Source organism: Spea bombifrons, chromosome 1, assembly GCF_027358695.1.
Source record: "Spea bombifrons isolate aSpeBom1 chromosome 1, aSpeBom1.2.pri, whole genome shotgun sequence".
In the NCBI taxonomy this organism is placed as follows: Eukaryota; Metazoa; Chordata; class Amphibia; order Anura; family Pelobatidae; genus Spea; species Spea bombifrons.
The window spans coordinates 153,188,723-153,212,770 of NC_071087.1; the positions used below are offsets into that span (position 1 = coordinate 153,188,723).

Below are 24,048 nucleotides of genomic sequence, written 5' to 3' on the forward strand. Positions count from 1 at the left end.
TGCATGTATTGTAAAATGCCATCTTTATCTGTTTAGTTATTATTTTTAGTAACTGACCAGAATTGTCATATAGATAAAGCGGACTTATTTATTTAATAAAGTGTATTAACAAAGCTTTCTAATGTGGATTTTCTGTTAGTAGAAATATTTTATGTCTTTACAAATAAAAGACACAAACATTCCTTGCAATCCTACCGATTTCTCGAATTGAAAGGTAATGACGAGTTTCCCAGGCGAATGCAATGCGAAGCAAACCATCGCCGAGGAAGCACAGAAGGGAGAGCATCAAATGTTCTATTTAAAGAATACACTAAATAAAAACTGTACCTACATGAGTAGATTTTTTTTGAAGATGATGTATAATAATAATAATATTGTATTTTATAGAAAAAAGAGAACAGTCTTAAAGAGACAGCCTACTGTCCCATATAGCCCCACCAATGAAGGATGCATTTTAAAGTACTTTGTAAGTACAAGCTTCACGTCTGTACTACAAATCCTTTACGGACAATGCCATATAATAGTGTCACAGTCGGGTTTACCCGTTTCAGGCAATCCCTCAAAGTTTGGCTAATGAGTTGGCATTCATTCATCAAATAAATGAACATTGCCTCCTGAGTATCACTTACCTAAACAAACATTGGCTTCTCAACAGAGACCTCTGCATCATTACAATCACAAAGCGTGACTCTCAGACTTCTCTGCTTCTTTGTTAATGCAGGAAATACAAGGCACAGAACATATACTACCGACCGAAAGTCATTGTTAACCGATCGAGTGCTGTCAATGCAGAACTGCAATGTAGGCTTTTGTTATCTAACAATGCAATCAAATAAAAACATCGTTAACCACTAGGGTAATGAATAGACCTCTTTGTTTCATTTTAATTCAGGGTATATATATCATTTCTCTGAGATGTTCCGTTCCTGGTTTACAGCATGGCGATGTTCCAGGTTGCTTTTGCTTCACATTTTCTCCACCCTTCTTTAGATCGTTAGCTGTTCTACCCAGGGTCATAGTAACCATGTGCTGAGAGAGCCACTCGTTATTCGTTCATTTCACTGCTTGATATTATGCACTGTTTATTTTGCTCTGCTGCAGCCACTCTCTGTGGTCATAACTGGTAATACTGTAGGTTTGACCTGGAGTCTCGGAGTGAAGCCCTGCTCCCTGAGTCTCTGGGTCAGTTTCTTCTTACTCCAGGCAAAGGAACAACATGTGACCACTTGAGAGGATAAGATAAGGCATCAGAGGGTTGTAGATAATTGAGTTCATTCAATGGAAAGGTTCCTAATAAAGTTCATGAGGGGTCATGTTCCATTTAGTATACTAATCAATGATATTACTAGTGGTCTTCAAGAGAAGGACTGGCCATCTGGCATAACTGGAAAACACCCAGTGGTCAGCTGGCCATTGAAGATGGCAGATTGGGTGCTGCAATGTGCGGACTGCCTCTGGATCATGTGTTGCATGAGAATAAAAATGTAACAAAAGTTCCAGATACACTCCTTGACGCGCAGTACTTCAGACAGAGGAGGTGGAAGGGTAGTGCGGAGGTATTAGAGTTATAAGAGGTAAACGAATTTGTATTTTTCAGCATGATATGGCCTGTTATCCCACAGACTATTGAATGGCGGCATTCCTAATTCAACGAAAAAATAGTCTTTCCCTATTATGGATTACTGGAAACCTTATGAGATGTAATGCACTTGTTCCCGACCTTGGATCACCTATCCAGCCAACTACTGAACTGGTAAGAAGAAAAAAAAATCTCTCAGCACTGCCGCCTAGTGGCTAAACTTGGTATTGGAAACAGTTTTGTTGAACAGTCCTGCAAAAGTTGCTATCAGGATAAAAAAAAACTATTTGCAGGCGAAAAATGAAACATATAACAGAGTGCGCTATAAGTGATATAATACGTATGTGATATAATACAAGCCTTTAATATTCTGTCTTCTAGCACACAGCACACTGACACTCATTTCAGCTGCTATAACCGATGTCATGTTACGTCCCGTAACGTGGCCTGTGGTTTCCATGTTGCTGCTGATCATAGACACATATGCCAGTAAATATAATTACATTTATATATGTCTGGAAATGCACTTCTAGATATTGATTTCCAATCCTGACCCCAAGCAGCCTTACAAGCGCTTCACAAAATCCGGTTTGACTCGTGGTGAGGAGTCACATAGGTATTGTGCCCAGCAGGCAAAAAAAACTTGCGTTTCGTGATAAAAACTCAGAATATATTTTATAAAATATTTTGTTTAGCTCTTATTATTACACTACCAACTTCCTAGCTATTATCCTGGGAAAGGAGGCCTTGAATATTGCTGATTATGCTCTTTCATGCACTAATATGTTATAATTTTCACATATTGACTGTAACGTATGTGAGATTTATGATGTAATAATATCAATGTCACACCAGGAATGTCTAAGTGGCCACTAGTTTTCCACATGATAACCATATGGTCGTCCACAAACTGCAGGCCCTTTTCTTATACTTATCATCAGTAAGTATTTGGCTACCAGTTGGGCATTTGCCCGGTGTGCCATATGGCCAGTCTGTGCCTGGTGAAACAAATACACTGCAATTAAAGGGTTAACGGTAAGGCCACTGCCTCACTCTATCGATCAATCCCTCGGTCAGCAGTAAATGCATGGAGGGGTCGACCAATAGAGTTAAGCGTGCTGTAACGTAGGTATAGGCATGTTTTGGTTGTAGGGTTTGCAGTTGATTTGCAGTTGATTCAGGCAGGATATTGTCTTAGGCCGGCCCTGAGGAGGAGGGTATGTTCCGAATGCTCGGATAAAAAGTCATAGTCATAAATCTAATGCAGGAACTTGTTGCTTCCAGGAAGGCGGTGAATTACTGGAACAGCCTTCCAGCAGAAGTGGTAGTGCTCAAGGAGTTAAGGAATTTACATTGTAAACACATACGGCTATCCTGAACATAATACACAGAGACAAATAGGTAAAATCAAATAATTATTTTGGTTTAAAAAGTATAAAAAATATATTACTATTGATTGATTTATTTAGCAGCATCATATTCCTCCACGCTGCACCTGTTTCGATAATTGTGTTTAATACGTTTTTTTTGTTATTGATATTGATTTATTTTTTGTTATTGATAATTGTTCCTATAAATATATACAAATAAATAATCTATATGGAAATTCAGTTACACGGCCGTTTGGCACAAACCCAGCATGTGTCAGGCCAGGCTTGTCTGTTTACTCATCTCTGTGCTATAAAGGGACCCCATGCCTGGGGTCATACAGATCCTGTGCATTCAGTGCCATAAATATAGGCAGGTAACCGGATACTATTTACATTCACTGCCCACAGCCTGCAGCTAGTAATACTGAGCAGGTACCGAGAAGAGGAAATGTATCTGACAGGCATACCAAGCTACCAGCGGAACACTGACAGCTATATACCCTGCACTAGTGTGCTACGCTACAAGACCCCAGCTGCTGCAGAACCCCTTGAAGGGGAGGCATAGCTGTAATTTGTGACTTTTATTCATTGGTAGCTTTTCTTGTTATATCTCAAGAGTAAGACAGCCTAAGTTCCATAATTTCCCCATTACACACATATAAGAATCTCTGTATGGTGACAGAAAAGATTGCAAGCTCTCCAGGCAAGAGTATTTCAGTTGGTTCTCTCCATTGGAGGTCTGGCATCATCTGACACTTGGCATACAAAATAATCAAAAGAAGACTGCATTTGATATGAGCATAGAACAGATCCAGACAGGGTGTAAATGCTGCATAAAGCACTTTTTAATCCAGACTCTTTTGTGTTGAACTATAACTTAAAAATATACACAGGGGCTGTTGCTGGTGGCCCAGGGGACATTTGCCTCCCTACCTCCCCCTTGCCATTCATCCTCAACAACCCCATACCTTCCTTTTGCAATACAACCCCCCCCTCTCTGCCTGGTAATTGTGTCTTGTACAAAGTGCCCTTGACTGCCAAATACACAGGATCCTCATCTCTGTGCATACACTGATTTGCATACATTCATTCACTCAAAGATCTGATGTTTATTTATCACTGAAGCTACAGGAAGCATTCTCATCCCTCACCACATAACATGAAGCCTTTATTTAAATCACATTTCCACCAGAGCTATCAGAATCCTCAAACAGATACAAGCCCTGGATAAGGACTTCAAACTCCATATTGTGTAAGCACCCTTTTTCTCCCTTACAGGCACTATAATTCCCATCATGCATCACCTAGGCTGAGCACCTCTCAAATTCTACACCTGAAACTTTGTATTTGTTTCCATTGCTTAATTACTAATTGTCTAATGTATGGATTGTATAATGGATTGATTCCAGCATGCCGTGATGCAATAATATTACATATGCAATACAAATATTGCCAGCATGCACTTTACCCAACTCTCCAGGATTCACATAGTAAATGATACTAGAGCCTGACTTCACCAAAGAGATATTTGGAATCTCTGGATATTGAGAAGAGGTTCTGGATGTGTTCATGTCCTACAGCCAATCAGAGGAAACCCCCTGGAGCACGTCACAGCCAGGGAGCCTATAAATCCATCCCCACTGCTGCTTCAGTTGGCAAATATTCCACTTCACATGGTGAGCTCCACATCTGCACCTCCTGTCTAAGTGCATTTGGTTTCCCTATCAGTCCAACAGAGGACCCTGCAGGAGAAGAGCAGAGGATTAGGAGGCTGTCTCACATTGGAAGGAGCTGGATGCCCTCTCCAAGTTTGGATTGCAGAAGTAATCTGTCTCACACCACACATTCCACTTGGATCTAATCTTGCTATGTGTCCAGATCTGTTTCAGGAGGAAGTCTTGCTTTTCACTAGCTAACAAGTCTCAAACCTTGTGATCTAACCTCACTCCCCAAGCCTTGTTTTCCCCCCTCAGCTGTTTTCTCCTCTCCCTGTGATCTCTCTGGACCAGCTGCTGTTACAGGAGCCCTGATGTCTTCATTTGACTCCCCGCAGTTGTTGATGGTGTGTGTTTCTCAGATTCCTGAGAAGGATTTTAGCATCCAGACCTGCATTGTGCATAATTTCTGCAGCTTCTTCTGCTGATCTTGGAAGGAAGAGAGATTTAGCAGCTTATTGCCTTACCAAGCTGTCTCCTGCCCTCTGGTAAATAGGAGCTTCTTCAGTCTGATGCCACCAGCCTGGATGTATCTCAGGTCCACCTGACCACCCTATGCTGTGTGACAGTTAACTCATAGAGAGAGAAAATAAAAAATCAAAACACTTCTGGAGCAACTTTTTGTGGACACCTGAACACCTTACAGAGGTCACAGAATTTCTGGAGGTTGGATTCATGTCCAACTTGGGTCTCAAGAGGCCAGACAAACGGTAGGTGTTAGTTGGGTTGCGGACCTTGCTGTTGCACCATTAGCTACAATCGTTAGAAATATAATTTGTTGCAATACAACAGTTACATTATATATAAACACTGATAAGTGAATAAACCCAGGATCCCAAACAGGAGATTTAGGCAGAGAAAATGAAAATCTGTAGAATTCCAAGACTTCATTTTCCTGGAACATTTCATCTTTTCTGTGATGACTGCAATACATGTTCCATGTTAACTCTTGTGAATATCTGGAAACATTTAAAACATTGGATCTACATATTTAAAGTTATTGATTAATCATTTTTATTTATAATTTATTATTATTATTATTATTATTATTATTATTATTGTTTATGTTATTATAATAATCTAATTGAGTAAACCAGTTTTACTTTCTCTAAAATGCAAAAGAGAATTTCTGCCTTTTATGTTAGAATTCATTCTGGAGTCTGATTTTTTTTCACATGCATGAAATGAGTTTAAATAAAACATATAATCTAATAAATCTATACTTTCTATTCTAGTCAGTATTGAAAAAATATACATATTTCAGAAAGTTGTGTAGAAAGATTTCACAAATCCCTGGTAGAAGTTAGCCTGACAGCCAAGTCTATTCCAGATGTATTTCTCCAGATACCCCCCAGGCACTAGTGATGTGTAGTAAATGATCTCTTACTGCTGGTGTAGGATATGAATGCAGATTTGATTTTTGGACATATAGATTTTATTATTATTATTATTATTATTATTATTATTATTATTATTATTTAGATTCTACTCCAAATCTGTGTGGGGAGTTGTGTGTATACCGATCCATTGGGCAGGCTTCATGGTAGTTAATATAGAAATACATGGCGATTGCTTTTTATATTATGAATTTACAAAGTTAAACTCAAAAAGGGCAAACAAAAATAATAATAAAAGAAAGGACATGACACTGCTACTCCTATCATGCTAAGAGTGGAGCATAATAGGAGTTGCATTGCAGAGAAAGAGCCAGATGTTGCACTCAGCTATTCCCATCCAGGGTGGGGTTTAAAGTCTGTTGTGTGTGTGGTCTTTTAGTTGGCTGAGTATTCTGAGAGTTGTAATCCTTGGCAGATGTGTTGCCAGTCCCTGCAATTGACATTGAAATTTCTGCATAAACCACCTTTACCTGCAGCAACCTCAGAAGGTTAATTTGGGATACTTTTCACACATTCCTTACAGAGATTGTACTTTGTCTTATATTAATATAGTCAACACATTAACTCTAACTCTATTTTCAAGGTTGTTTTTTTTTCAATTTGCAATAGTTGGTTTTTGAAATATGTTAAAATACATTTATTACACCGCTATACATATCAAATTAAGATATTATATGAAACTGCAGCTTCCCTGACCCGTGTATGTTTTCAGTGGTCTGGTACATTTTCAAATTCGAATTAAGTGGAACAGATAGGAGGTTTCCCTGCTGCTTTTTATTAATGCAAGTAAACGAAGCTGCTCTCTGTTGACCTCTAGTGCCCATTTGATGGTACTGCAGGACGCCGTCTGCATGCAATTCGCGACACCTGCCCTAAAACCATTAACCATATAACTTGAAAAAATCTGCTTCTCAAAACTCTGCAGACCCCCAGTCTTATGGTGATGGATTTGGAGTAATATTGGTGCAACCCTGCATTCTGAAACTACAGTGAAAGCACATTCACTGGCTAAGCGTGATAGGAGTTTCAGATCATCAGAAATATAAATCTACTTTTCCAGGTGCAACAAAGCTCCTAAAAGCATGTTGATTGCAAATGAATGCTCCATATTTCCAATTGGAATATGTATTTTTGCGTCTATAATGAACAAAAGCTGTGATTACTAAACAATGTTTTGCCTGTAATTTTCTATAACATAATAAAATGAATTATTCCAGATGGAATTTAACCTCTAGGTATCAGGAATAGCATGACCCTAATTAGGTATACTTCACCTAGTTTATGAATAGTTAAAAATAGTTCTATTTTAATGATACATTGGCTGCATTTAGATAATTCTTGCACATGGGGGATTTTAGATGCATACATGTAGAGAAGGACTATATATATATATATATATATATATATATATATATATATATATATATATACACCTCATACAGTTAACCTGTACGCATGAACTCAATTGATGGTTGGTTCTAAACCCAAATCCCCTGTATGTCACGGCCCATAATATACGACACATGAAAACATGAATCTGTAGACCTCCTCTGAAAATGAATATCAAATTCCAAATCTTTTCATAGCAGGTCGGGTAACAATGCATTCTGGGTAATGATGTTACTGTAAGGCAATGCAGAATGCTTAGCCGCCCAGGTATTCATCCATATCAGACTCTGATGTTACCTGGCCGCAGCTGTACTGTATCAATGCCAAAACGTAGAGTTTGATGGCAGATAAGACCCATTTGCCCCATGTACTCTGCCTGTTTTTCCTGATGTAAAGACCCAGACATTAATCAGTCATTGGTTTTGTTTTAGATTCGGGGTCGCTTTACGTCTGTCCCGTGTGTTTAAATGCCCTCCCTGTTTTAGCCTCTACCCGGTCCCACACTATGAGAGCAAGAAAAAGTAGTGAGCGGCAGCGCATGTCCTGCTGATGTCATCAGGAAGCCGCCAACTCGCCATCGCCAGTCTGGTCCTCCCTCTACCGCTTCCACTTATCCACCCCCCTCTCAGTGATGTAAAACTTCCTTCCATTATATCTAAACCTCTGACCCTCTGGTGTTAGATTGTGACCCCTTGTGCCAACACTTCTCCTTTGAAAGTCTTATCCAGTGAAGAGCCTGAAACTACAGATTGAAACTAAAAAAACATCTTTTAACTTATATATGAATACTCTAATAATTCTCCAATAAAGGGGAACGCCAAGAGCAGAACATTGCATCTGCCCTCAATGTGCCCCCTCCCATTATTATAATAAAAGCAATAATTAAGACAATCTGTTAGCTGTAAAAATAGTGATTTTCTCTTCTAATCATGAACCATAGTTGATATTTTAATTCTGTACACAACTTTTCCTAGCACTGATAACTCTCGTAACAGCAAAGAAAAATTATATTAAAAGATAGCATTTTTATGTGGATTGCAGGAAAAAAATGTAAATAATATAAGATTTTTTTTATTTTTGGGCGCAGATTTCACATTTTCAGGCAGGAATGTTTTTTCATAGAACCAAAACCTCTCATTTATATTATGTTTATATATTTGTTGCCAACTTTATTAGGGTAAGAAGCGCAGACAGTTTTTGTTTTTTGTATACACTGTACAGCCAATACACTGTTTCTTGCAGCATGCTTACACCTGTTTGGTAGGCCTCGTATTACACATTTGTATTATTTGAGCCTGAGACTAGCTTAGCGCACCGACATTTTTTCTTTTCATAGAAATGTACAGAGGTTATGTGTACAACACTGACATTCACTTCATTTATTGTAACTTTGCATATGCAAAAGCGATTGAATGAGAGCGACCGACAGTCCTGCAAAGCACCATGGGTATGTTTATGCAAATAGCCCTTTTCTAGATGTAAGTGTCTCTTCTAGAGCGTAAGCTCTTTAACTAATGTCAGTTCTGGTATTGTACTGTGAGAAGCGCTGTGGAACTTGTCGGCGCTATATAAATAAAAGATAATAATTTGAATAAATTCACAGCACTGAGTTTCAGAGCAGGCATCGCCGGCACGTCCCGGTTCCCGCCGCGGCCGCTCCGTATCCCCCCCACGTTTCTCGGCTCTCGTTTTCGCCCCTGGAGACGTTAAAGACTTAACAATAAAGCTGTATAAATGGCGTTGAATGTCAGGCTGGATCTGACGCTGACAGTTCAATGAGAGTATTTAATGATGCCACAAAAAATGCATCCCACTCAGCAGCAGATTTCCTTCCATTACCCTCCGCCGTGCGAGCGGCATATCTGTTACGCGATCGCGCATTGTTCCTGCCCGGGTAATAAAGGCATTATTAGTGCATCATTCATGGTAATTAAACAGGATTCTTCTTTTTTTGCATACGGTTGGATTATATTCACGTAGCACATAGAATTTGACGGCAGATAAGTATTCGGCCCCTCTAGTCTGCTCGTTTTTCCTACTCAAAAATTAATCAGTCGTTGGTCTGGTCTTACATTCAGGATAGCTTTATATCTATCCCATGCATGTTTAAATTAACTCACGGTATTGGCTTCTACCACTTCTGCTGTGAGACCATTCCCCCTATCTACTACCATCTCGGTAAAGTACAACATACCTAAGGTAAAGAGTATAGTACTCTGCTGGAAGGCTGTTCCACTTATCTACCACCCTCTTAGACATAGTTAGAACTAAGGTGAATGGATTTTAACTCGCATTTCCCTGGTTTTCAAGTGATCAGTATCGTCCCATCCACTTCATTCTTTTAACATAGAATTATTAGCAGTAATAAATTAATAACATTTAAATGGGTATTCATTCCGTTGGTTGCTATGGTTACAGGGCCACTTTTATAACTTTTCACCAGTCCCCAAAGGTAGCTAATGATACAAATCAGTAACTTGATCGACAAGCATGTATAATAATAATATGAAACGTAATCCCTGGTCTGGCAGCGAGAGATCTACTTATAACACGTGCGCTAAGCTTTGAGCCCAAAGGGTTAATGTGAGAAAGAATGGCCGTCTGTCTCTGCTTTGCATACACACGGCTCCAGTGATTCCCACACAGAGAATTTTCGTAGAGTAAACTTTGCGTCTCCTAGACATGCAAAGACGCTTAACTAACTCGCCGGGGATAGGTGTGATGAGCGTCGTACCTATACTTACATACAATACATACATGCATATAATATATATGGGTGCATTTATGGATAGAAACCGCACAAACTGGGAAATGGGGGAAATATTTTGACTCAATAAATATTAGTTTACTAAGATTTGTTAGTTTTTTTTATGTTTTCTTCTGTCCTGAGCATTCTATAGAGCCAAAGCATAAAGGGATATTTGCATTTAGCGCGCGCGTCGTTTTATTAGCTAGCGTTAGTATAATGTATTTCAATGATTCAGTTGGACGATTTTAGTTTAAGAGGGATCCTTGAAAAAGTTAGAATGTGGAGACAAAGTTGTTTTGTTTTATATTCTATGCTTGCGGAGCACATTCTGATCCTTTTCAATCGCCTATATGTATAAAAGGGGGGTCCGCATACGTATATAGGGTGATCATTAAGAGGTATTGGGATACCAGATGCTGGCTTCTAGTAGCATGAGATATGACAGTCGCAAGCGAGTGTTTTGGGACAGTTGATGATAAATGAATTCACAGAAACATAGAATCTGACAGCAGATGAGAACCAAATGGAGAGGCTACAATGCCATGTCATTTCAAATAATAGATCCATGCGTAGCTGGGTGCTGCAGCGCCAAAAGGACCCGGTGCAGGTGCCAAATTGTAACACAAAAAACAAATAGTTGCGCCAGCCGACAGCAGCAAATCACCCAGGGATATCAATAAATGTACAAAAATGAAATGTCCGTGGGCAGTAAAATCAAGGAGGGCAACAGAACAGAAACACAAACAAAAAGGCTAAAACGCTTAACGCGTTTCGCACACGCTGTGCTTAGTCATAAGCAGCCTCATGCCTCTCCGACACATGTCCAGATTCCCTCACTGTATTAGCTTCTACCACTTCTGATGGGAGGCTGTTCCACTTATCCATCACCCATAGTAAAGTAAATCTTCCTTACGTTACATCTAAACCTCTGATCCTCTGAAACAAATTTCCTTCGCTATAACCGTACAATATTCATTTTAACGCAAGGGCAGCTTTTCCAGTGTATAGTTACAACCGAGAATGCTGCTGTTTTTTTTCTAGAGTAGTGCATTTTAAATTTTTTACCTTTTAAAAAAAATGTAATTTCTGTTTTTTAAAACAATTCTTGTTTTCCCGAGAGCTGGATATTACTCTGATGTATGCGTTCTAGCGGTGGTATTTTAGTCCAATATCATACCGCCTTTTGGTAAAGAATAGAATAGCTCAGTCTTAATCACCTAGAGATACACTTGACTGATGACTTCATGACTTTATAGACACTGACATTTGATAAAAAAAAAAAAAGCCCCCATCCAGCATCTTTATAATTCTACACCGAAAACGCCATGTAGCACCCTTGGATAAGTCCCCAGCTATCAGAAGGCGTTGAGAGGACGTGGACCTGTCTGTGTACTTGCATGCATGCGCAGCATATACTGATAACATAATGACAAAATTGAATCGAATTTCTTTAATTTTGAAACATTTTATGTACATAGTTATATAGTTATATAGGCTGAAAAAAGACCTGCGTCCATGAAGTTCAGCCTTTCCTATATCTGTTAATTTTTTGCTGTTGATATAACGTATATAAAAGTATTTGAGTTCTTCATCAAATCGAAAGAAATTGGAACAAGACTAACAGAGACCATGTGAAGTGAAATAAAAACATATCGGTAGCCAAAGATACTGAGTTCAGATGCACGTTCCAGGTATCGGCTGGGATACAATGTACCCCGTCACGCGATACTCTGCTCATTTCCGTGAAACGTGTTTGCGCGTGGGATCCCATGCTCCAATATCTCGCTGGTGACAAATCCCACAAACATCTGAAATGTCCCCTTAAAAATAATACGCTAGCTGGTCAAGACGTGGAAGGTGATATTTTCTTAAGATTCTTTTCTGTTGAGAAGAATGTTCTCACCTGACACATCTTGGCTTTCATAGCTCGATATTCTCTTAAACTCTAAGGTATTTTGTCAAATTTACACAACCCCCCCCCCCATCTCCGATTATTCCTCTTTTCTAACAGATCAGAATATTTTTGTCAACACACAATAACCCTTTAAAGACATAATGCTTTCTAAAATGAAAAAAATGGGGTAATGACAAAAGGCGCAGGGTCCCAGCTGGTCAACAACCAGCCCTGCTTGTCTCAGTTGGACGGCTACAGAAACCAAGGTGTCTTCCATAAGATCCAGTCATGGGAAATAAATATATTTATTTATATAATATATATATTTATATATATTATATAATAATATTGTATCATGTAGTTATTTTAACAGTTTAACGACTCTTACACTAAGATCTGGAACATTCAATGGCCCATTCTGGTGTGTCCCATCAAGTTCCAATGGAGTACACTCAAGGTGGATCCAAGTGTGTCTTAGTGAATATGGTTGGTGGCAGCTGTCAGGTTCTTACTCGGCTATTGGTGCCTTAGTGGTGAACACGGGACTTATAGGTAAACTGCTTTCTTTGATGCATTTTGTATATAATATTGTAAATCCATTTTATCACAGTTATCAAAAGAACCTCTTGAGGCTTTGATAGGAAATAACTTCTCCTCTTGTGGGGTAGAAAGCTCACTTTGTAAACGGAACTCTGCACTTATGAAGGAGTTGTCTTTGGATTTGTACTGAATAAGAATTTAAAGGACGGATATCCTTTTTTGATCTAAATACATAGCATTCTTGATTTCGTAACCGCTGTAACGGTGCCTTTGAAAGGTGGTGAAGAATGTAGTTCTAGCAAAGAAAAGTTTACCGTTCTGGAATTACCAATGGGCTGACACAAGGGCTCTCTTGTGTTCCATTGTGATTGGCTTAACATAAATAAACAACGTGCGTCCTAATTATAGGACAATCTGTTCTATCCAGGAAAGGTCATACATACTTAGGACTCGAAAGAGGTAATGGCAGAAGGAAATCTAGCTTTGTTGCAGTTATGCTAGGTGAAAGGTCTGTCTGGAAACTCAAGATCTTTCTGTCTTCTCTAAATCACCAGGGACGATGTCCCAGAAAGTGGCGAAAGAATCAGTATTGCAATAAAGGGGTAGTGAGAGAAATCCTGCTAACCGATTCACCAAAATTATTCGACCTTGCTCCTTGGTTCTTCATCTGTATTTGAATATGTTTGTAAACCAAACACTCAATAATATGATTGTTCACTTTTTTCTTTGGAAGGTCCCTTTCTTGGAAGTCTTTCTAAGATGAAGTTATGGGCTATTCTGGCTGTCTGCATTTTGCTGCTGAGTTCTGTGTCCAACACCCCACTGCCTTCCAACTGGTTAGCTGGTAAGAAAAGTTCCCAGGAGCAGGAACCTCAGAAGAACGAAGAGGACCAAGCTTTGGGGATGTACGAAACAATTCCTGAAGGTCCCACTCCCAGTGAGGGAACACCAGATCTCCAGAATTTCTGTAAGGATTTACAGTTCATATGATTTTTGCTTACTTATGTCTTTGCATGGTTTTTTTATGTTCTACCTCGATTTCTATCATGCTCCTCACAGCCCCCATTATCTACCATCAAGCTGCAGTTTGCAAAAACATAATAGCAACAAGCAAAGCGTACCAAAAGGTCTATTTATATGGCTAAGCTGGCCAGGCCAGGTAAGAAGAAGTCTGAGGTGTTGGTGGACCTAGTTGTGTAAGTCAAAGCACCTAAAGGAGCAGTTACCCATCGAGCCCCTTAATACCCCCTTCCACACCTACATGCTAGGTTTCCATGTCTGCAAATTGTTTGATCCCTTGCAATTCTCTGGCAGGTTTTCAAATCTCTGCATAAACGAGGCTCACGCTTTTTGAGCACATTGATCATGTGTCGGCGGACATTTCCCTTTCATTCCACAATCTGATTCTTTTTGGCTCAAATTCTAGTCTTGCTCGTTCAGATAATCCATTTGAATAGATAGAAGTTTACTTTAGCATAGCTTTTCAAAGACTTGACTAAAACCAGACGAAAATGGACGTGTTGACATTTGACAGTCTACACAAAAAACGTGATGGCTTTATTTTTACTGGCGTTGGGGAGATTGGTGCTTTAACAAGAACAATGATTTGTAAAGTATCTGGTACTTGTTTCCTTGTTTCCTATACGACACTTTCATGGATACAATGATTTATATCGGCTTTTTCAGTTTTATCTTGTTATACATGACTATAAAGAGTCGAACCCAAACTTGCCTGTTTCTAACCCCGTACCAAGTTCAACTCTTGTTGCAATATGCAATTGAGAAGAACCAGGTATATCTTGGCAAATTCAGTATTGGCGGTGCACGTAATGTCCATCTCCGTTGAAACCTCTTTGATTTCATTGAATGTGTCAACCGCTTGCGTTCAGAAGTTCACAATGTCATCTACGCTGAACTAAACAGGCCAGGCCGGACTAGCTGTCTGGTGCACCGGGCAATATTTTGCCAATGTATACAAAAAACCAAAACTGTCTGCGCTTCTTACCCTAATAAAGTTGGCAACAAATATATAAACATAATATAAATGAGAGGTTTTGGTTATATGAATTGGCCAAAGCATAATTAAGCTCACCCGCCACGTCAAGGCACACTCTCAATAGGGTGAGAACCTACTCTCACCTCCTACATAGTGGGCACACAAAGCAGTTTATACTGCTACCAAAACCTTATTAATGTGTTGGGGGAGGTGCAATTAAACCTCCTCCCTATTAACCCCTGGACAGCCAGCTGCAACCAGACTGATGAGGAGCCAACAACCTCAAATATGTGCAAACAGGGAAAAGAAAAAATGTTGGTGCGCTAAGCTAGTCACAGGCTCAAATAATAATACAAATGTATAATACGAGGCCTACCTTAGCTTAGCGCACCGACATTTTTTTTTTGCCAATGGTCCATTAATGAAAATATAATAATGGAGATGGAATTACTAACCAAAGGCTATTATTGTCTGCTTATTGTTAAAAATTCTAAAATAAAGCAATAAAAAGTAACAATTGTAAAAAAAAAAATTTGCGCCACCAAAAGTTTTCTCAGTTAAAAGCTAATTTTAACAAACTATTATATACCCCTGTGCTAGTTGCTACATAAAAATATTTCACGTGTCGTTATGCAGCAAAGACGTCATCGATGTCAAACGTTTCTCCCAAAAGGAATGTTGGCGAGTTAACCATTGTAGACCCCGGCCATATTGTGTTTTATTGAATAGGGACGGACACAAAGATGAGATCTTCTGGTTATTGTGGAGTTCTTTTGGCGTTGAGGACAGGTGATATCGCTGGCCGTGTCAGTTACCGCTGAACCCTTAAGCCGAAGGGAAAACAGACATCTATGTTCTTTTCACGCTGCGGGTGTGAATAAAAGGGATGGGGGAAGCCAGGCTGTATTAATCATTCAGAGGAGGTTCTGACCCCGGCATCTTTCATGTCGTATTCTTTACTCCGAGCCAGTGACAGATCATAGGAGCCGCTCTTGTAGCCTCCAGCCTTATCTGAAATATAAAGGAAACATTAAGAAACGGGGAAGACAGAAATAGTTCTGGGACCTTGGTGAGATTGCTTTAGAATTGTGTTTGACTTATGGGACGGATACACAAGACTCCGAAACATTCAAAAACTTTGGGGGAGAGTTCTTTAATCCGCTCCATGGGTTTCCAGTAAAGTATACCGTACACATTACTAACTATGATGAAAACAAAGTTAACTTAGCAATAATTTGGTGAACCCTAACACCCTATCGCCGGTCTATACACATTTAATAGATGACCTTAGTTTGTTCTATGATATAGGCAGCTGCCCAAGTGCTCTATGAGCCTGCATCAGAGGAAGAACAGCGGGTAGACAGATGTGAACATTAAATCTAGGTTTTAAACAAATATATTTAATATAGTCAATATATTCGTGTTTCCTATAGTGCCCATTATTGCATTTGGAGCCCTTCAAAATCATTCAAATTTAAAAAACTAGTGACCTCTGTTCATGGTTGGACTTTGGGATGTTACATCACGCAATATTCTTTAATGGTGTCTGCATTTACCCTGGAATATGGATAAATAATTAACTCTATGTGTTTTTCATAACACAGAGTATATAGAGAGATGTAGTATAAAAACTGACTCTGTTACATGGTTTGTAAAGTAGTCTCATCGGTATATAAACCAGACCCCTCTTAAAGCTTTGTACCAGAATAACTTTTATGTATAAAATATCTACACTTATCCTGAGACGATTAGTACATATGACTGCTAATCAGATCCCGGTTTTATTTGCCCAATGGATATCGTAAGCCCACATGATTTGCAGAGAAAGGGTTAATGTTATAAAGCCCCGATGTGATGAAGCATTAGTCACATAGTTGTGATTTGAGTGATAACCCCGATGGTCTTTTTGGCCATGAGTCAGAGAAATGAGTAGACTCGGAGTGTAATGTAATATCCTCCAAGACCTATTCCAGTCAATGGGGATATTCTACCGCACCCCGCAATAATCAAACTACCCACCACTCACCTTGCAAACCGCTAATCACTCTTAAAACCAAATAAAAGTGGCTCTGTACATACAGATTGTTCAGGCTTCTGTTACGTGGGAGAATTTACTGCTCTAATTCCACCCCAGGTTAAAGACCCTGCAATCAGGGAGCAGGGTTAAAGACCCTGCAATCAGGGAGTTTTTTTATGCAATTCCGTAAGTATATTCAGGACGTTATGCGGATGTCGTGTACGGTGATGCCTCCTGGCCCAAGTCTGGGGTGGTGGGTGCAGGGTGGAAGCCCCCCCCCCGCTGCCGCAAGGTTTGGGACCCCTGGTGTGTTGCTGCTCATTCGGCCCATTTACACTATGGAGGCATTTTTACTATTGGTTCCCTTCAATAAGCCTATACATCCCACATACTACAGGGCAGCATTTTATCTGGGCTGGTCAGCAATATGTATAAAGTATATCTGTCCTGGAAAACATGGCTGATGCGGTCACCCTATTGGAAGTGTCTGTTGTGGCCTCCAGTGGTCAGGATGGTGGCACGGTGGCAGGCGCTGGGTCCAGGACTGTTCCCCTCTTCAGGGCTATCCCTGTGTTTAGGTTACACTAATCATGCTACTATCACCCTAATTACCAGACAAGATTTCAATTAAACAAATCCGAAAGATACATCATACCAGTTTCATGGTTCCATTTTTGACAGATTTGCTCTGAAAAATCCTGTACAGATGTCAAAAAGCAATATATTTATATATATATATTACTGTGTGTAGTGACATCATAACCTGCAGGGCGGTACAATGGCGTACACATTACTAATATAACTGGCTAATTGTATGAAACATGCTGTTTTAAGTCAACAAATACCCCCCCCTTCACCAAAAAAAAGCGATTTTGGATTTTAAGCTATTCGGATTTTTCAGAAATTGTTTGTTAAAAGCCTATTGCTTCAAATTGAGCGTTTGGCCTCATTGTCCCAAAAACGTATTAGGGGTTTTTATGTACACATTCCTTAAATGCTTAATTTTACATCGAGCCCACATATGGTATTGGGAAATACCTCAATATGTTTCTGATTTGGGAAGTTTTCGCTGTTTAGAAAATAATTGATTTGTACGGTCATAAGAACCTACAACTTACGGCAATATCATACATATAAATCTGCACGTGTGTACAGCTACGTGTATACCCTCATAGATGCCATTTATTACAAAACACACACCCTACCCAAAATATCACATAAATACAGAATTCTGGAGCAAAAGCCACACAATTTCATTTTACAATCGCAACTAAACCTGGGCTAATTTATGAGCAAACCTGAGAACTTTCTAAAAGAGCTGACCCCGAGAGTCTTGAAATATGAACCCTTTAATAGCTCATCGTGAAGATTGTGTGTCACGACTCAATCTCTCTGACACCGGCCCTCATCGAAACCACGACACGTCATTATTTAAAGATGCGTTTACCTGAGTCACCTGCATTCAAGCAGAAATATCATCCATAACTTACTCCAGTCGGGAGTCTTGTATACGATCACGGCGGTGTAGGATAGGAAGGAGTCCTGAGACCCTGAGATTGGGGCAAAAAAGTCTCTGAGTCAAACCTTCAGAGTCCCGGGTATTCTCGTGAGGTGCAGATTTAGAAGAGTACCTGGAGGCCTGGAATTCCCGGAATCATTTCCCGGCGAGTCACCTGTAGTACGAGCAGGCATCAAAAGGGCTTGTGTTGCATGCGCGGTGATACCTGATATTAAGTTATTTTGGGCTCCGGGCACTCGGTATACGTCTCTCTATATTCAGAGATTCTGAACTAAACATTCCCATCAGTGCCAGAGGGTCCAAAAACCCACGGTTCAGCAGAACGCGTTACTGAGGTACTGGACACAACCCCCCATGGCATGAGCCTTCCAACCGAGACAAAGATAGGAAACATCACTAATTTTTTATTATTTCGTAATAATGTTTATAAAAACAATAACCCATCAGCAGGGACGTGGAGCTTAGTGCTCCAGGATGACTCCTGTTTAGTTTAATATCTTGTGTATCGTATGTTTATTCCTGGGATGTTAACTTTCTGAAGATTATTTAGAAATAGTTGGAATTCTAGAATATTTGAAACCCATTTACGGTAGCATTCAAGGAAAATACCCCTTTCTAGATTGTAGGGTCCTCTTTCCCTAATGTATCAGTTTGTCTTGGTCTGTCAGTTCTAATTGGACTGTAAGAAGAGCTGCATACATGACTCATGCCGTATAAGCAGAATATATTATCATTAATAATAATAATAATATATGTACATAAAATATTGTGTTTAAAAAAAATCCACATAGCAATGATGTCCATGAAGTCCATGGTAAAATAAAAACATGTTAAGGCTATGTTGTATATTGTGGGAATAGGACATACCTGCCTTAGCTATAGTCACGGAGTGTATCTAGAACTTAATGACAGCATGGTAATTAGGTGTTCTTGTCAAAACAAAAGAGAACCAAATTAGGCTTCAAAGACGCGCGGCAGCGAAGGACTTAACACCCCGAGCAGGATACGGGGAGAGTCAATACTACTCGCAATTAACATGATCCGTGTTTGTGTTTGTTATCCCGGTTGCGTACATACAGAGCCGCTCACGGAGACATATGAACTGTTTGAACTCCCATCAGGAATCCTTTTGACTTGCAAACCCGATGTCCGGTTACTACAGCGTTCCTTCTTAATTCAGATTCAAATTAGCCACTTCTACCCACTTCTACTCAGTGATACAATAGCGACAATTTTACGATCTATTATCACCTTATATATATAGACCTTTTCCCCTCAATAACAAAGGTGTCTTAAAAAAGTATAAATAAAGTATAAAATAAATCATTCAGTAGTTTGAGACATTAGTGCATATGGAGGCCATGACTGCTTAAGCCCAGCTGCTCCTGTGGACCGACTCCAACACCTTCACCCACCCACCATAAATAAAGACATGATAAATAACGACATGACTCACTGGTGTGGGTAAGGGCATTGGCCACAGATTTATTAACAGTTCCCCCATATACACATAACATTGCCAACCAATAACAACCCGCCAGCTGCTAGGCATAAGCCCAGCAGGCGGTTACAAACCACAAGATACCAAGAGTTCTGGCCCAGCGGGTGCCATCAGCCACCCGCTGGACCCGCCTCCCCAAGCCCGTCCGGGCGCAGCTTCCAGATGCCACCACTTCCATGCTGACCAAAAGGGGGGAATCTTCTGCGCTGTGACTACAAAGGAACCACAAAGAAACAGAAACAAACACATGCACAAAGAAAAGTACCGCACAGTAAAATAGGGAGGGAGGGTGGGACAATGCCTGACCTTAGGCTCCAGGCAGGAAAAGAGGTAGGAGTGCCTTTGTCCTGCACTTTTACGCCCTAGCATGCAACAATGTTGCGCCCTGCTAACCAATGAGGGCTAAAGCTAACCTGACCTCCCAATGACCTGACCTGGGCCAGCAGTCATATTCCCCCTTTCCTTATATTCCAGGGGGGGCCCTTTCCTACCGATTGCTTCTATTGTAGACCTTTCCCAAATCTTTGGTTAAAGTTTTCCATTTTCTGTTAAAATGGATTTTGTATTTCCAAGTAAGGCTTCTAGAACGTGCTCTGTTTCCGGACACATCTATATGCGCCGTACAACCAGGCGATTGGATAAAACAAAATGGCTGCCTTTCTACTGTTTAGAAGACATCCTCTGCAGTAAAATGTTTTTGTTAAAGAAATTTGAGCTGAAAATTGATATGGATTGTCCATTGACTATCAACAGGGAATTCTGGGAGTTTCGATCCTAAAGACCAGTAATATTTGCAGTTATATCATGTGGTCTTGCTTATAAAATGTATTCCATGCCTTGAACCTTCTGATAATGTTATCGATTTTACTTTTGATTTACATCAGAAAGCTCTAAAGGGTTTCCAAAGGTGCTGCTCTTAAGCCAGCCATCAAAGAATATCGAGCGTTCATTTACTAGGTAAAGAGGTCTAACATAGCAGCGCCTCGTAGAATGGAGTATCGGGTTTGACTATATATAGGCTGGTACGGATATTATAAGCACAGAATTTCAAGGGATTACAATCCACTTTTCACCGTGATTTCAGAACAAGGCCGCGTTGAATTTGTGTACGGAGCTGATAAACAGAGCTCTAGCCGCAGCCAGATCTGATATGTCTGAGATTAAAATGTGACTGTACGAGACTCCCAGCACTGCTTTTAATAAAGAGACAGAGCCCCCTCGGCTTTTGAGTTTTTATTTAGACGTACGTAGGGACGGGTTGTTATTGCTACTATCTGAGGAGGCTTGTAGCCCACTAATAGCTGGTGAACATAGATCAGAACGTGTTTAGTCCTACGTTCCCTTCCAATTATCTGTTTAGAAGATCTCGTGCCCCCATTCCAACTACACAGAATTTTTAACCATTAGGATGAGTACTTAATACTGGAATGTGATGCTGGATTTGGAAAATTCATTGTTTTAACTCTCTTTTGTGAAAAGATAACAATATGAAAGTATAATCATCTCTATTGTTTATTCTTCAATATTTAAATGGGAATTTTGTCTTAATGTTTTATTTAAAATTCAAAGTAAAAAGTAATGTTTGTTTTCTTTTTGTTTTTTTTTCCCTCTGAAAAAAAAAAATTACAGCTGAAATACCTGACGACTATCCAGATCAGTTTGATGATGTGCTGGAGTTCATTCAAGACACCATAAAAAGAATTAGAAGGTCATCCAACAAGCAAACTCTCTCCAGACGAGAGCGAGGAAGGCAGAGCTCAACAGCAACTCAAAATTCCAGTAAAAAAGCAGGCAAAGACCGAAAGAAAAAAAACAAAGGCTGTGTGCTGAGGGAGATACATTTAAATGTAACAGACTTGGGTTTGGGCTATGAGACGAAGGAGGAACTTATTTTTCGGTACTGCAGTGGATCTTGTAATAACCCTGAGACTACTTATGACCAAATTCTTAAAAATCTGACGATAAAGAAAAGGTTGGTTAATGACAAGGTGAAACAGGCCTGTTGCAGGCCGATTGCCTACGATGACGATTTGTCATTTTTGGACGACAACTTAGTTTATCATACTTTGAAACAACATTCCGCTAAGAAATGTGGATGCATTTGAGTGGCTGAGATTGTGCATTTCATTCCTACGAGTGAGGAGAAGGAAGGGATCAAGATTCCCGCGGCGGGCTTCAGTGGAGGAAGATGAAGAAGAGGACCAAGGGTGATGGAGCACCGAGTCTTCCTGGGAATACGTTGGGGGTTTCTCCAACAAACACACCAGGGCTAAGAGTTACAATACAGGGCCCCTGCTAGGGTCTGCATGAGAATGCCAATAGCAGAACCTACTCTGAGACAAAGTTTTCAATGGAAGGATGTATTTTCATCATTATACATGAGATGGCCCACCAGCGGTGTTGACTGGAAAAGTCCATAACCAGCTTTTAAACACGGCCGTTTATACATCATGCATGTCAGGTTTTCCTGTATATTTTTTTTTTTGTACAACAAGCACAGTGTATAACGTGATCCATTAGTTCTGTATTTGGGGTTTAATTAAAATATTTGCTACTATAATACATATTACTTCATACACAAGATACAATTGGCAAAATCCCATTTCAAGTACTGCCAACAGGGAACCGTAAAACTTGACCCGACTTCCATTTTTCTGTATCATTTTGGGTTCCTCAGCCTTAGCGGAGAAGGTTAGGAGGTCAATTTAATCCAGAGGAACAAGGCGCACTGTTGGGGAGCTTCCTTTAACCAACCTTAACGCCATGCCCTATCAGTACCTGACTGAATAACGATCCGTGGATGGTGGGGCATTCCAGTGGTGCAGATCCTAGATCAATGTATGTTTTTTAATTGCAAATTTCACACTGAATTTTATGCTAAAATTCAATGACACCAAAGGGTATATAACTCCAGTCCCCGAGAGATGCAGGCTGGGATTTTAGGATAACGGCACATTGAACTATCATTAGTGCTGATTAGTTACTTGACTGCATATTAATTAAAGAAATCCTAAAACTCTGCCTAATTACACAAGGTGACACAAGTAAGGCTGCTTTAAAATCACTGAGGATTAACAAATGTGTTTTTAAAGTGGAAACGTAATCACCATATGGCTTCAGCCTTTGAGTACAGAGTTCACCACTTCTGGATTAGAGAAACCATCATCTACGTATCTTTTAGAACATACTTGTTTTGGTTTACAGAAGAACTATTATTAAGGTTTTTATTATGACAATACATTAGTGATTGGTCCGTGAGACCAAGCAGACTACTTGATGCCATGCATCCATTCAGATACATGAATATATAGAGGATATTTATTGATTAAGTTATTGATATTTATTACAGTTCGGTTATGAATGTTCCTTTTTTTTTCCTATTTATTAAACTTCTCTTCAATGGTGCCAAAGTGGAGCCTGATTTCGAGTTTCAACTGAGACAATGCAATCAAATGAATTATGCTTTGTTATCTGTAGAATCACTTTCTTTACCTTTTTTCAGTTTTGAGTACTGTATACGCTAAGTTTTTGCATATTTGCATGCAGTCCACATATACTTAATGACTGTAAACACTGCAAAATTCACCTGCTCTTTGTTAAATCCAGAGACCGGGAAAGAGCCTATTTGTGTCTAGTTTTTAACTCCGCTAGTTGCTGGGAGATGTGGTCCAAGAACTAAGGGTGGGATGCTGTCAAAAAGATGCATTACTCCTTGTATTGGTCAAAAAGATATCAAGTCAAATTATTTAAATCTTGACTTGAACATAGATGATCATTTACACTTTGAAACATTGACTATGAAGTTACAAGGGTCAGCTGGATAATTCTAAGAGGAAAAACTTGCAAATCACTCATCAGAGGTGCAACGAGACTTTGAGTGACCGAGCGAGTTTATCCTTGAAGAAATCCGAACTGGCACCTAAAACTAAATCATTAATCCCTCAAGGTGAGTCCTTTCAACTCGCCATTTGGTAAATAGTTAGCAGTAAATTAATCCTTTGCCATCCATATGTTCAGTTCTCTGATGTAGCCCTTAAACAATGGCAGTGATCTTTCTGGGTGTCTCATTTCTGCTATAGATGACCTGCACCGCCATTTTGTCAGTCTATGCTGTTGATTGCCATTGCCCATGTATCGCTAATCTGCATTGCCCAAAGAATGAATTTAATCCATGTTCAACACTTGAATTTTGAGGTACAGAGATTTGGGACTGTGAAACTTTGTTTAACCAGTGGCTCGATAATCCCTGTGCAAAGTTTCGTGGCTGTTAAGGGCTCAGCAGACGCTCACCTCGGAAGATCATAAAAATCAGCTGTATGGCCTTAATCCACTAAAAAACTCAGACAGTCTGTTAAACAATTTGTTCATCTGCATTCTGTGTT

The 24,048-nt window shown here is 39.7% G+C and overlaps 1 protein-coding gene across 1 annotated transcript; it reads left to right on the top strand.

Moving 5' to 3' along the window:
• The first annotated feature begins 4,736 nt into the window (after nt 1–4,736).
• Nucleotides 4,737–22,258, top strand: GDNF (glial cell derived neurotrophic factor). Its single transcript, XM_053457956.1, has 3 exons — nt 4,737–5,374; nt 13,367–13,600; nt 21,296–22,258. The coding sequence occupies exons 2-3, from the start codon at nt 13,393–13,395 to the stop codon at nt 21,769–21,771; spliced, it is 684 nt and encodes a 227-aa protein (XP_053313931.1). The 5' UTR covers nt 4,737–5,374; nt 13,367–13,392; the 3' UTR covers nt 21,772–22,258.
• The last annotated feature ends 1,790 nt before the right edge of the window (nt 22,259–24,048 follow it).